This window comes from Elephas maximus, chromosome 1 (assembly GCF_024166365.1).
Source record: "Elephas maximus indicus isolate mEleMax1 chromosome 1, mEleMax1 primary haplotype, whole genome shotgun sequence".
Lineage (NCBI taxonomy): Eukaryota > Metazoa > Chordata > Mammalia > Proboscidea > Elephantidae > Elephas > Elephas maximus.
Window position 1 is genome coordinate 2,754,305 of NC_064819.1, and position 15,592 is coordinate 2,769,896.

A 15,592-nucleotide genomic window follows, 5' to 3' on the forward strand; every position below is an offset into this window, starting at 1 on the left:
CACCATGGGGAAGGAGAACCAAGGTCAACAGCGCAAGGCTGACTCCCATGAGGTAGAGGCCAGACAAACCTCCTCTCTCCACCATCTTTACTAATTCTGACACCAACCATCCCTCGCACAGCACTCTCTACTTCTCTGCTGGGTTCGATAATTCATTGCAATGGCCACGCAGAACTCACAGACCATACCCGTAATTATGGGGTTTATTAGGGAAGTAACCATTACAATTCAGTCTCTGGAACACTCAGGATACAGTTCTTCCATCAGGACAGCCTCTTCCCAACTGTGCTCACAGGCACACCTCTCCCTGGACCTAGGCCTCTTCCCAAAGGCACTCAGCTTTCTCTCTGTGGGCTAGGAAACCCACCACCCGGCTTCCTGGTGCCAGGTCTTTCCTGCCACCGCTTCTCACTGTCTTCAGGGTTACAGCTTGCTTTCTGTCTCTCTTTCTCTTGGTTTCCTGCTTCCAGGAGCTTCTCAGTGCAGGGATCCCGGGTCTAAAGGATGCACTGTCCACTCTTGGCTGTTCTTTCTTGGTGGTAGTAGAATCCTCCTCCCTGCTCTGGAATTGGCTGTCTTTTAAGGCAAAACTGACCAGTCCCTTTGGTGGACCACAATTACCCTATCACACAGTCTGGCCTAATCACCTGGGTGGGGGGTTACAAGACCATAGCTAGAAAGGCCACACACAAGAGTAAGTAATCGCACCACAGACAGTATCAAAAACACCAGACAGATCTGAAAAACAACCACATACAGCTTCTGGATATGGAAAACATGGTCATTGAAATAATAATAATAATGGAAAAACGCAGTGGACATGTGAAATAGTAGCAAAAGAGTTGTTGTTAGGTGCTGTTGAGTCTGTAAAAACAGAAGAAGTTATTCTACTTTTCAACTTCAGAATGTTTTGTTTTTTCCTTTTTTGGTTAGTAATTTCTATCCCTCTGTTGAGGTTCTGTACTTACTGAATCACTGTTATACTACTTTCCTCAAATTCGTTAAGCATGGGTCCCTGTCTTAGCCATTAAGTGCTGCCATAACACAAATACCACAAGTGGATGGCTTTAACAAAGAGAAGTTTAGTCTAGTAGGTTACAAGTGCAAATTCAGGGCGTCAGCTCCAGGGGAAGCCTCTCTCTCTCTGTCGGCCCTGGAGGAAGGTCCTTGTCCTCAGTCTTCCCCTGGTCGAGAAGCTTCTTAGGTGCAGGAATCCCGGGTCCAAAAGACGCGCTCTGTTCCTGGGGATGCTTTCTTGGTGGTATGAGGTCCCCAACTCTCTGAGAGATAAAAGGTAGTGCAGACCACACCCCAGGAAAACCCCTTTACCTTGGATCAGGGAGGTGCCCTGATTAAGGGTGGTGTTACAATCCCACCCTAATCCTCGTAACAGAAAATTACAATCACAAAATGGAGGACAACCACACAGTACCGGGAATCATGGCCTAACCAAGCTGATACACACTTATTTGGGGGGACATAATCCATGACAGTCCCAAATCCTTGAACATGCTTATACTGACCACTTTGAGGTTTTTGTCTCCAAATCCAGCGTCTCAGGAATCTGAGACTTTCTGCTGCCTGCTTTACCCCCCTTAATATGAGTAACATTTACCTGTTTCTTTGCATGTCTCATCATTTTTATCAACAGTTGGACAATTCAGAGAATGTATTGTAGCAGCTTTGGATTCTGATTCCATCTCTCCCACTCCCAAAGGTTCTTGTTGCGGAGGTATATATATATATATATATATATACTTTTTTAAAATAACTTTCTTAAAGGATATATACAAAACCTTTTTGTCCTGTGGCATGTGGGCAGTGTATTATTATTGTTGTTGTTGCCTTTATTTTTAAGGCTAGCTTCCTAGGGTCACCCCTATGGCAGCCAGTGATTGGAAGCAGTGCTCAAACACATATAGCTAGTAAGGTTTTCTCCTCCTCTCAATAGACCTGTGTGTAGACTGTGGAATGAATTCAAAACTCAGGCCATTTTCAAGTTTGCCACAGTTTTTATGTTCCTCTTAAACCTCGTGTGTCCCCAGCCAGGAATGTGTGGATAGCATGGCCAGTCTCCCTGTCGCACATGCACGCAGCCTCTGTTCAGCCAGGAATACACGCAGAGCTTATCAAGCCCGTCCCTGGCTGTCTCACCCCCAGAATCTCTGTGTAAGGCCCCCAGCTAATCTGCCTCCCAGCTTGTTGCTTGCTCCGGTTGGTACTGCAGCCCCATACTCAGACAGCTTCAGGCTTTCCCTTTCACTTCTGGGTGTACATTTTCTGCTCTCTGCTCCACTCTCCGGGCAGCCTTCTCTTCAGCATACCTGCTAGTTTTTACATCCAGCTGCACCCTCCTACTACTATGTACTGACCTAATTGCGGGGATATGTGGGCCGAGGGGAAGGAATAATGGGAGCAGTCTCAGGAAAGGGTACCACAGACTCCCAAATCCTGACCCAAGTTTCCTGGCTTCTCGTGAACAAATGCATCTCAGTTCGTTGTATACTTTTGGTCAGTTTCCCAAGTGTTGAAATTGTTGTTTTCCACAGTTTTGTTCAGCTGTCTATTTGCTTTGCTGGAGAGGTTTGTCAAACGCCTCACTCCATCATGCAGGAAGTAGCCTCCTTTTGGGATTTTTTTGAAATGTTTATGTGTTTTTTTATTTAAGGAGATAGAATATTGTATAAAAGCATATGATTTTAGAGTTCATTTTATTGTTTAGGCATTATAATTGAGTAATCTAATGAAGATCGCAATTAAACAGAACTGTAATATTTTTTATTGTTGCAGATTTCAAGTTCCACCTATAAAGACAGGAACGAGGAATACAAAAAGCAGTTTACACATCTACCTGATACAGAGAAACTGATAGCAGGTAAAAAAGACAGAAAGTTGCAAAAAAACAAAACAAAAGCCCAAAAAACATTTTATTACCTCATCATCAAAATAGAATGGATGGATAATATTATATGTAAAGCCTTTATGTTAGACAGAAAATCTTTTCAAGCAACATCTTCTCATTCATAATGAGACAATGTAAAACTAAGTTGTCATTTGAGGAGGCGTGATTTCTGAGTTCTAAGAATATTAAGTACTCGCTGAGTAAAAGGAACTAGGAGGAAATAATTTGCCACAATTTCTTCTGGTGCTTGTTTCATATGGTTTTGGAGAGAAAAATTTAAAGTTGATGTTAATGCATGTTAACTTTGCCAGCCGAAGACACTCTTGAACAAATGTACTCATAGAGCAATTTTATAAAATTGTGCTGTGTCATTAGTCACGTCGTCTTTCAGACAGATTTCTTTAAAGCAGGCTTCAAGAGGAAAAATTTAGTCATCTTTTTCTTACAAAAGTGCTTTAGTTTGATATATGCTTAATATACATTCCTATAATGGAAACCCTTGTGGCGTAGTGGTTAAGTGCTATGGCTGCTAACCAAAAGGTCAGCAGTTTGAATCCACCAGGCACTCCTTGGAAACCCTGTGGGGCAGTTCTACTCCGTCCTGTAAGGTCGTTGTGAGTCAGAATTGACTCAGTTGGGAATGGGTTTGTCTTTTTTTGGTGTATAATGGAAATGGAAACCCTGGTGGTGTAGTGGTTAAGAGCTACAGCCGCTAACCAAAAGGTTGGCCGGTGAAACCCACCAGGCACTCCTTGGAAACTCTGTAGGGCAGTTGTACTCTGTCCTGTAGGGTCTCTATGAGTCGGAATTCACTCGATGGGGCAACGGGTTTGATTTTTGGTTTTTATAATGAAAATATAGTTTTAGTAGATATGTAATTTAAAACATTTACTTTTAGCAATTTCTCAGGCGTCTGGTACTGTAAGTGAATTTCTAGACAATTCAGTTCAATGCTGAATTAAATATCATAATAATGAATTAAAACAATTAAAAAAATATTGTTTATCAAAAGTAATGCATTCTCATAGTAAAATATTCAAATACTACATAAGGGCATACGGTGAAAATGAGTAGCCTTTCTAGCTGAGTCTACTTCTGGGAGATAACTACTCTTAACAATTTCTATGTATATTTCCAGAAATTTTCTGTATGCATTTCAAGTGAGGAGAATATACATATATTCTTAAAAGAACTTAAATTTGAGCATCTCGTGCTTCCTGTTCTGAATCTTGTTTAGAATGCTTTCTATTAGCACTGCTTATGGATCGAATTCATTCTTTTAATGGCTGCCTAGTGTTAAATTGGATGACTTGTATCATAATTTACTTCATAACTACCCTATTGATGGACATTGTGGTTGGTTCCTCTCTTTCACGTCTTGTACATTTGTCGTTACACACGTGTACACATATTGTAGGATATATTCCTAGAAGCGGAATCATGGCACAAAAGGTCGTGAGCATTTAAGGGTTCTAAGTTTGTTGTCCAGTTACCTTCCAAAGAGGCTGTATCAGTTTTCATTCTCACCAACAGTGTATGTGCGTACTTACTTTGTAACACCTCAGGAGATCTGTGTTGGTAAGGTCGGATAGGTAGAAATGGTATTTAATCATTGTTTACGTTGCTGTAATTATGAGGAATGTTGAATATCTATTTGTCTATTAACCATTTGTTTTTCTTTGTGAACCTTTCTCTTTATAAACTTTGCCCATTTTTCTGGTGGGTTGTTTGCCTTTTTCTTAATTTGTAATAGCTTGTTAGATGTTAAGCAAATTGGATTTTTTTTCACTTATGTTGAAAATGTTTTTTTGTCAGTCTGTCACTTAAATCAAATACTTTCTACGGAAACATTTCTAAAGTGCATAATACTCATCATTGCCGTCTCAAAAAATTAATCAGATTATAAGGTGATACATACCTGTTTTAGAACACTGAAGCTATAAAGAAAAGCATAAATAAAAAAGTGCAGAATCACTGGTTATACTATTACCTTTATATAATTTTGATTAATATTTTGTGGCTATCTTTTTTAAATGTGTATATTTGCTTTCAAAAAATTACATTTTTGTATTTTTTTCTCACTGCTAGAGTAAGCCTGTTCATTATAGAAAATTTTGACAATACAAACATTTGCCAAGCAGAAAATCAAAGCCACTTTTAATCCTGCCATCCAGAAACAACATCATACGAAATAAAAATATAACTGGAGTCATTTTGTACAAAAGGTTTTGAGCTCTTAGATTTAATCAGATATTGAATCACTGTCTTTTGAATCAGGGTATCCTAAATTTAACTGACCATTCATTTTTAAGAACAACTCAATTTTATTCTAAACACATAAAATTGTACCTGTTGGGCAGTTTAATGAACATTTATTGAACACTTATTGTGTGCCAGATGCTGTGCTGCTTTTGAGGAACTCAGAGTCTGGTAGGGGAGCAAACGAATAACAAATCATTATGACATAGCGCGACACGAGCAGCATTTACAAGGGACAGAAGCAGTCCAGAGGAAGACATAACTTTCTTAGAGGAAGAAAATTACAGTAATGGTTTTAATTTTGGGCATATTGAGTTTGAGATACCAAGATAAGATATCCAGTATGTATATATATGTATGTATGCATGCATAGTTTATACCCTAAACCATACATATTTAGGATATAAAACATGATATGAAAATAAAGATTTGGCATATATCACCGTGGTCTTCTAACTGATCTCTCCTCCACTCTTGCACGCCTTCCGTTTATTCTCTGTGCTGTAGCTACAGTGGTTTTTCTAAAATGAAAATCAGATCCGATTAAAACTCTTCTTGGATGACATTCCAGTGACCTAGAATAAAGCTCAAACTTTCTAGCTTATCGGGTCTTTCACGTTTGTTCAGTATCCTCTCCCCTCTTATTTCTCATCCAGTCCCTTTCAGTGTGTAGCTTTTCTGAAGTCTCACTTCTTTAGACGTGTCTTCTTTCTGCTTGCAGGCCTTTGCGCTTCACTTGGCCTAGAACTGTTTTCTCTCCTCTGTACCTGGCTATCTTTTATTTATACTTTAAGACACATAAATGTCTTAAATAGCACTTAAACATTTAAGTGCTATTTAAGATGTTCTAAAACACTTAAATATCATTTACTGCAAACTTGATTGGGTTGAGTGCAGGTCTGATATTCAGCCACTGCCCATCAGAACAGCAGCAGTAGTTGTTAAAATATTAAAACATTGGCTGGTAAATAAACAGTGCCTTGAGCCCCTGAAGTGACTCCTAACACTTTGGCTTACCTGGCTTCTCTTCTAGGATTCTCAGCACTTTCCCATGAAAGGGAAACTGAAGAGTTTATATATGACATAAAAATAAAGAGGCTTTATCTAACTCTGATCTGTCAGTGACCAATGTTATCATTTTAAATATCACCTCGGGATAGGATTTCCTACTATGTGCTCCCATAAGCACCTTGTACTTTCCTTTACCATACATTTACCGAACGATTATCTGTATTGTTCACAGTAGTAACCCTGACAGGTGGGCCAGTACTAGACTTGTAATTGGTACTCAGTGATTGGATGGATAATTGGATGGATAGATGAATGAATGTTGAACAAATGAATATCACTGTCATTTGAAATAAGGAGAATAAATGAGTTCAACCGTGGATAACCTGTGAAATTAACACTAAAAAAAAGAATCACAGGGTTTGTAAAAGATGAGAATCCAGTAAAAGATTCAGAAGGAAGGGTAAAGGAGTATGTGGAGATCCAGAAGGGAGGCATATCACACTACTCAAGGGCGCAAAGAGTTATGAGTCAGGACGTGGCCAACAGTGTGAAATAGTGTTGAACTAAATGGAAATGCAAAATAAAATTTTGGAGATGCAGGTAAAGCAACGCACAGAGGAAAGTCTAATGGAGAGTGAACCAATGGAATTTAAAACAAAAAGCAAAAATAGAGAAAATCAATAAAACCAAAGGTGGTTCTTTGAAAAAAATCACTAAAATTGATAAACCTATAGTCTAGCTGGCCAAGAAAAAGCATAGAAGAAAGAAATTACCAATATCAGGCATGAAAAAGGGGGTGTCACTACTGGTCTCATGGACATTAAAAAACATAATAAGGGACTACTATGAACAACTCAGTTCCCAGAGATAACTTAGACAAAATGGACTAATTCCTTGAAAGGCACAAACTACCAAAACTCGCACAAGAGGAAATAGATAAGCTGAATAGCCCCATATATCTTAAAGAAATTAAATTGCAGTTAAAAACTTTCCAAAAAACTCTGCGCCTAAGTGGTTTCAGTGGGGGTAAGTCTACCAAACATTTAGGAAAGAATCGTACCATCTCTTCCAGAAAATAAGAGGAATCATTTCCTAGCTTATTTTGAGGCTTGTATTACCATAATACTAAAACCAGAGAAGACATTACAAGAGATCATTATCTCTCATGAACATAGACATTAAAAGCCCAGGCAATTGAGGGACATCTAGGCCAATTGGCATAACATAATTCATAAAGAAAATGTTCTGCATCCTACTTTATTAATTAGTGTCTGGGGTCTTAAAAGCTGGTGAGTGACCATCTAAAATACACCTGTTGCTTCGGTGAGGGGAAGGACAACATGCAATGCAGGGGAGGTCAGCACAACTGGACCAAAGCAAAAGTTAAGAAGTTTCCTGAGCACATCCGAACACTTTGAGGGACAGAGGAGCTGGGGCCTGCAGACCATAGTTTCAGGGGACATCTAGGTCAGTTGGCATAACAAAGGTTATTAAGAAAATGTTCTGTGTCCCACTTTGGTGAGTGGCATCTGCTGTATTAAAAGCTTGTGAGCGGCCATCTAAGATGCATCAATTTGTCCCATCCCACTTGGAGCAAAGGAGAATGAAGAAAACCAAAGACACAAGGAAAATATTAGCCCAAGAGACTAAAGGACCACATAAACCAGAGACTCCACCAGCCTGAGACCAGAAGAACTAGATGGTGCCTGGCTACCACCAATGACTGCCCTGATAGGGAACAGGACAGTCTGGGACAGAGTGGGAGAAAAGCATGACACAGAACTCAGATTCACGTAAAAAGACCAGACTTAATGGTCTAACAGAGACTGGAGGAACTCCTAAACCTATGGCCCCTGAATGCTCTGTTAACCCAAAACTGAAATCACTCTTGAAGCCTACTCTTCAGACAAAGATTAGAGGGGACTATAAAAAAAAAATACATATGAGGAGTGTGCTTCTTAGTTCAATCAGATACACAAGACAAATAGGTAGCTCCTGCCCAGAGGCAGAATGAGAAGGTAGGAAGGGACAGGAACTGGTTGAATGGACACAGGGAACCTGGGGTTCAAAGGGGAAGTGAGCTGTCACATTGTGGGAATTGCAGCTAATGTCACAAAACAATATGTGTATAGATTTTTGTATGAGAAATTAACTTGAGCTGTAAACTTTAACCTAAAGCAAAATTTGAAAAAAGGAAAAAAATATAAATGGATATTTAAAAAAAGAAAAAAATGGAGTAGAGATAAGAGTAATTTGAAGTAAAAATAAAATACATCTATTGGTCCCATCACATTTGGAGCAAAGGAGAATGAAGAAAACCAAACACAAGGAAAATATTAGTCTAAAGGACTAATGGTCCGCATGAACCACAGCCTCCAGCCTGAGCCCAGAGGAACTAGATGGTGCCCAGATACCACCACTGACCATTCTGACAAGAAAAAAAAAAATGTTGCCATCAAGTCGATTCGGACTCATTGCAACCCTATAGAACTGAGTTGAGCTGCAACACAGGGCTTCCAAGGAGTGGCTGGTGGATTTGAACTATCCGCCCTTTGGTTAGCAGCCAAGCTTTATAACCACTATACCACTAGGGCTTCGACCATTCTGACAGGGATCACAATAGAGAGTCCCAGACAGAACAGAAGAAGAATGTAGAACAAAATTCAAATTCACACACACACACATACACACACACACACACACAATACCAGACTTACTGCTCTGACAGGGACCGGAGGAACCCCCGAGACTATGGCCCCCAGACACCCTGCTATCTCAAAACCGAAGCCACTCCTGAAGACCACCTTTCAGCCAAAGACTGGACAGGTCTATAAAACAAACAGTAACACACATGAGGAACGTGCTTCTTAGACCAATCAAATGTATGAGACCAAATGGGCAACACTTGCTCAAAAGCAAAGATGAGAAGGCAGGAAGGGACAGGAAACCTGAATGAATAGACCTGGGAGAGTGCTGACACATGGTAGGGATTGCAACCAATGTCACAAAAGCAATTTGTGTATGAATTTTTTGAATGAGAAACTAATTTGTGCTGTAAATCTTCACCTAAAACACAATAAAATAAAAAAGCCCAGGCAAAATATTAGCAAATCCAATGCAATATATAAAAAAGATAATGGACGATGACCAAGTGAGGTTCATTTCAGGAAGGCAAGGCTGATTCAACACTTGAAAAAATCAACCAATGTAATTAACATTCTTACTGATTCTGTGAAAAATCATGTGATCATCTCAGTAGATGATGCATTTGACAAAATTTGACATCCACTCATAATTAAAAAAATAAACTCCTCAAACTAAGAATGGAAGGGAACTCCTTCAACCTCTTAAAAAGCATCTATGAGAAAAACCACAGCTACTCTCATACTTAGTGACGAAGAGAGTGAATACGTTCCACCTAAAATTGTGACCAAGGCGGAGGTGTCCTCTCTCACCACTCCTATTCAACACTGTACCAAAAGTTTTAACCAGTCCAATAAGGCAAAAGACAATTAAAAGCATGTAGATTGGAAATAAATAAAACTATATTGGCAGATTTTTTTAAATTAACTTTTATTAAGCTTCAAGTGAACATTTACAAATCCAATCAGTCCGTCACATGTAAGTTTACAAACATCTTACTCCCTTCTCCCACTTGCTCTCCCCCTATTGAGTCAGACCTTTCAGTCTCTCGTTTCGTGCCAATTTTGCCAGCTTCTCTCTCTCTCTATCTTCCCATCCCCCCTCCAGTCAAGAGTTGCCAACACACTCTCAAGTGACCACCTGATATAATTAGCTCACTCTTCATCAGCATCTCTCTCCCCCCGCTGACCAGTCCCTTTCATGTCTGATGAGTTGTCTTCGGGGATGGTTCCTGTCCTGGGCCAACAGAAGGTCTGGGGACCATGGCCGCCGGGATTCCACTAGTCTCAGTCAGACCATTAAGTATGGTCTTTTTATGAGAATTTGGGGTCTGCATCCCACTGATCTCCTGCTCCCTCAGGAGTTCTCTGTTGTGCTCCCTGACAGGGCAGTCATCGATTGTGGCCGGGCACCAACTAGTTCTTCTGGTCTCAGGATGATGTAGGTCTCTGGTTCACGTGGCCCTTTCTGTCTCTTGGGTTCTTAGTTGTCGTGTGACCTTGGTATTCTTCATTTTCCTTTGCTCCAGGTGGGTTAAGACCAATTGATGCATCTTAGATGGCCGCTTGTTAGCATTTAAGACCCCAGATGCCACATTTCAAAGTGGGATGCAGAATGTTTTCATAATAGAATTATTTTGCCAATTGACTTAGAAGTCCCCTCAAACCATGTTCCCCAGACCCCCGCCCCTGCTCCGCTGGCCTTTGAAGCATTCATTTTATCCCGGAAACCTCTTTGCTTTTAGTCCAGTCCAATTGGGCTGACCTTCCATGTATTGAGTGTTGTCTTTCCCTTCACCCAAAGCAGTTCTTATCTACTGATTGATCAATAAAAAACCCTCTCCCTCCCTCCCTCCCTCCCTCCCCCCTACGTAACCACAAAAGTATGTGTTCTTCTCAGTTTTTACTATTTCTCCAGATCTTATAATAGTGGTCTTATACAATATTTATATTGGCAGATTTTGGGACTGGTTAAAACTTTTAGTACAGTGCTGAATAGGAGTGGTGAGAGAGGCCATCTTTGTCTTGTTCGTAATTTTAGGTGGAAAGTATTCACTCTCTCATCAGAGGAGCCCTGGTGGTGCAGTGGTTAAGAGCTCAGCTGCTAACCAAAAAGTCAGCTCCTTGGAATCCCTATAGGGCAGTTCTACTGTGTTCTATAGAATCATTATGAGTTGGAATTGACTCAGTGGCAATGGGTTTTGGTTTTCGGTTATATTGACAGAGGACGTGATTATTCTTGTAGAAAACCCACAAAAAATCTTCTCGAATTAAGGAGTTTATTCAGATCTCAGGACTCAAGGTAAATGTACAAAAACCAATCATGTACTTTATGAACAATTTGAACTTAAAAAATACCATTTACATCAGAAGCTGTTCAAAGTGAAGTAGTTCGAGATATATTTAGCAAAATATGTGTAGGATCTGTGTGCTGAAGACTGTAAAACACCAATAAAAGAAGCGAAAGAAGATCTAAATAAATGTTTTGGATTGGAATACTCATTATTGTTAAGATATCAATTTTCTCTCTTCAAAATCCCAGCAAGTTTTTTTTATAGATAACCACAAATGATTCTAAAATATAAGTGGATAAGCAAAGGAACTATGCGATCTAGAACAATCCTGAAAAAGAAGGGCAAAGTTGGAGGACGCACTACTCAATTTAAAGAATAATTATAAAGCAACAGTAATCGAGACAGTATAGAATTTGCAAAAAGACCCTTAGATCAATGGGGCAGAATAAAGAGCTCAGGTATAAACTCACGCAAATGTCGCGAGCTGATCTTTGACAAGGGTACAAAGGCAATTCAGTTCAGAAAGGACAGTCTTTTCGGCAATGGTGCTGGAACAGTCAGACTTCCATATGTAAAAAAACGAACCTTGACACACACCTCACACTTTATTACAGGTTATTAACTCAAAATGGAGCATAGACTTAAATATAAAATGTAAGACTTCTAGAAGAAAACAGGAGAAATCTGTAAATCTATGTGGCCTTAGATTTGATGATGAGTTTTTAGATGTCACACTAGCAGCACAGTTCATAAAAGAAGAAAATGATAAATTGGACTTTATCAAAATTAAAATGGAAATACAAGCCACAGACTGGGAGGAACTATTTAATGATCACATAAATGATTTAAAAAAAACTTCCGTACAGAATATATAAATAATTCTTAAAAGTCAATTATAAGAACACAACCTGTCATGGATTGAATTATTTCCCCCCAAAAGAAGTATATGAATTCAGCTAGGGCATGATTCCCAGTACTGTGTGATTGTCCACCATTTTGTCATCCGATGTGATTTTCTGTATGTGTTGTCAATCCTATCACTATGATCTTAATGAGATGGATTAGCGGCAGTTATGCTGATGAGATACACAAGATCAGACAGTGTCTTAAGCCAATCTCTGTTGAGATATAAAAGAGAGAAGTGAGCAGAGAGACAGGGAGACCTCATACCACCAAGAAAGCAGTGCCAGGAGCAGAGCATGTCCTTTGGACCCAAGGCTTCTGCGCAGAGAAGCTCCTAGTCTGGGGAAAGACTGATGACAAGGACCTTCCTTCAGAGCTGACAGAGAAAATCTTCTCCTGGAGCTGATGCCCTGAATTTGGACTTCTAGCCTGTTAGACTGTGAGAGAATAAACTTCTGTTTGTTAAAGCCATCCACTTGTGGTGTTTCTGTTACAGCAACACTGGATGACTAAGACACAACCCAGGAAAAAAATGGACAGACAGCCATTTTACAAAAGAAGATAAATGAATGACAAGTAAACATAAAAAGATGTTCAGCATCACTTGTTATAGGGAAATTGAAATTAAAAGCACAGTGAAATACATTACACACCTACTAGGATTGCTTAAAAACACTGAAAACATCAAATGGTAAAGAGGATGAAAAGCAGCAGGAACTCCCCATCCGTTATCGGTGGGAAGGCAAAATGGTACAACCTCGTTGGACGACAGGTTGGCAGTTTCTTGTAAAGTTAAATAAACACCATATGACCCAGCAATCCCATTTGTAGGTATTAACCAAGTGAATTGAAAACTTACATTCACAAAAATCTTGTACATGAAAGTTTATAGCAGCTTTATTAACAATTGCCAAAAAATTTCGAATAACCGAGATGTCATTCAACGGGTGAATGAATAAACAAGCTGTGGTGTTCCATACAATGTAGTACTATTTAGCAATAAAAGGGAAAAAGCTGTTGATATATACAACAGCATGGATGAATTTTAGATGTGTTTTTCTAAGAGACAAAAGCAAAACCTGACCAAGCTGCCAGTGACTAAAGCTAGAAAAATTTGAGCAGTTATTGGATGATTAGAGTTAAAACAATATCTGTGAGTCCATACTGATATAAATAAATGTTTGAATAATTAAATGGTGAGAAGACACAGCTCTTCTAGAATCACAGTAATATCTCCAGGTAATTTACATGCACATTAAAGTTTGAGAAGTCCTGGTCTAGGGAATAGCACTGCCAAACCATACCTAAGGGTGAGTCTTACTAGGTTCTTACACTGTGAACGTGTAATGGGGAGGAAAGTCTCTAAAATATTTTAACCAATCCATGTGTACTGATACAATTGATTTTACCAGTCTGACCCCATGTCTAACATCCAGTATGGTGATGAACAACCCACTCATTTCACCAGGGGAAACCCTTTTCTAATGTGTATATGCTAATTAGCAAAAACATTTGATGTTGAATAGTGATAAAGATACGTTTAGGGCTTATAGTACCCCTGATGGAGTATAGTCCTTCTTGTTAAATTGTTAACTGACCCATCCCAGAGTGAATCACTGGTTAGGACAACTAACTATCCCTAGAATATTTTTAAAAATCTGCTTTAGCTGGAGTCTGTATATCCACTTTTTCACTCCTTGTGTTAATTTGTGCCTTCTTTTTTTTTTTAAAGTTAATCTCAGCCAAAGAAATATTAAAATTAAAAATAAATTTGATGCAAAAATTCTACTTCTAGAAATCCATATGGCATGATGAGGTACCTCAACTCCCCCACACTTCTGGCCTGTACTGAATGTAGGCAAAGTGAGGCTCTGGTGGGAAGAGAAAGGCTCTGGGCAGAGGATGGAAATGCTGGTAGCTGGAAATTGGGCTGGTGTATGTTGAAATGCACCAAGGGACACGGGAGGGGCATAGTGTCTGTTAAAATCTATAATCCTTAGGGAAATGTTATCATGAATCAAAAGTCTGCACACCAAAAAGCCCTAGGCCCCAATGGACTCTTTACAGGTGAGTTTTATCCAACGTTCAAAGGACAGTCCTTCTTTATACACTAGAAAAGGAGTAAAAAGAGTAACATTTCCCTCATTTATTTTTGGAGTTATTTTAACGTTGACACAAGTGGGGTGGGAGAGAGGAAATGAATTACGTAGTCCTGTGGTTGCCCTTTCATATTATGGATGAAGGACTAGATGGATTAAGTAGTTGGTGGGGGTCGCCTCTGTAGGTGTATAGCTCTGTTTTCCCAGGAGAACTCTCCCCGAGGGAGAGGCAGGAGCTGGAGAGGAAGCATATCGACTGACACAGCCTTCACTTTGTGCAGAGAAAAGGAGACACACCCGGATTTCTGCCCCCAACCTTAAGTGCCAAAATGAGAAGAGCTTTACTCTGGGGCCCTAATACTTACACTAGGAGGTGTAACCTTTCCTAGGCATGTACTTCCAGCCCTTACGTTTTTATTGGATTACCAGTGGTGGGTAAATATGACCGCTGTGTTGGGGAAGGTGGGTGAGTGCAGGTGACTTCTGCCACCGGGTAGGCCATTACCTGATGTCTGTCTCTATTGAAATAATCCTTCTTTACACCTGCTGGTGGTAAGCATGGGGTCTCTGGGATGATACAGGGAAGAATGGCTCTTTCCCCTGCTGCAGCTCCTCCCATTTGTTTTCTGAAGTGCAGCTTTCTCCCACTCTAGTTTGTTACTGGAAACCCTGGTGGCTTCGTGGTTAAGAGCTACGGCTGCCAACCAAAAGGTCAGTGCTTTGAATCCACCAGGCGCTCCTTGGAAACTATGGGGCAGTTCTACTGTGCCCTATAGAGTTGCTATGAGTTGGAATTGACTTGATGGCAAAGGGTAGTTTATTATTAGTACCCACTTTCTATCTTCCAGAAGTACATTAAACCGTCTAATCTGCTGATACACCCATTCTTATACTCACCCCTCGGTACTGTTATGAGTGTAATCTTTTTATACGTATTCCCTGTTATCTCAGAGGAATTTTGGAGAAGGAGGGGAAATGAATATATGTCCAGTCTCCCTCCCCATTTGGACCGGAAGTTCCATGTACCGATTTTTTTTTTTTTACTAGTACAACAGTATTTATACTTCTAGATATGTTTATTCTTTTAAAAATATTCACCTCGGTGGAATTTTTCAGTGATGTCTTTCCTCAAAACATGTTTTAACCCCTCTGATTAACTGAGTGAACAAGGTAGATGGTCGAGCTGGACAATGCAATTTCAGGTAAAAGGCAAACAAAATAACAAAAACAATGTAAACTATAAAAAAATGAGAATAGTTATCTTTTGTAATTTAAATACTAAATCTGAAAACCTAAAAAATTTTTAAAATCAGTGTCAGCATTATTGGGCTGCTAAAGATGATTGCTGCTAGAGAGGAAGACTTGAAGATGTGTATTTTCTGACATGATTGTTTAGAGACAAGGTCTCTTACTTCATTGTCACTTCCTTTATGGATATGTCTAAGTTCTTCTATAAAACTAAGTACTACATCTTATCTTTTT

The 15,592-nt window shown here is 39.6% G+C and overlaps 1 protein-coding gene across 6 annotated transcripts in view; it reads left to right on the forward strand.

Annotated features, from left to right (window-relative positions):
• GRAMD1C (GRAM domain containing 1C) overlaps positions 1 to 15,592 on the forward strand; it is a 118,596-nt gene that overhangs the window by 14,719 nt on the left and 88,285 nt on the right. For 5 of the 6 annotated variants that reach the window (XM_049876824.1, XM_049876851.1, XM_049876859.1 and 2 more), the window contains exon 3: positions 2,791 to 2,875. In XM_049876824.1, the coding sequence (XP_049732781.1) occupies positions 2,791 to 2,875 (85 nt within the window). Of the gene's footprint in view, positions 1 to 2,790; positions 2,876 to 15,592 lie in introns of those variants that run through there. The other variant, XM_049876869.1, reaches the window with a different exon arrangement.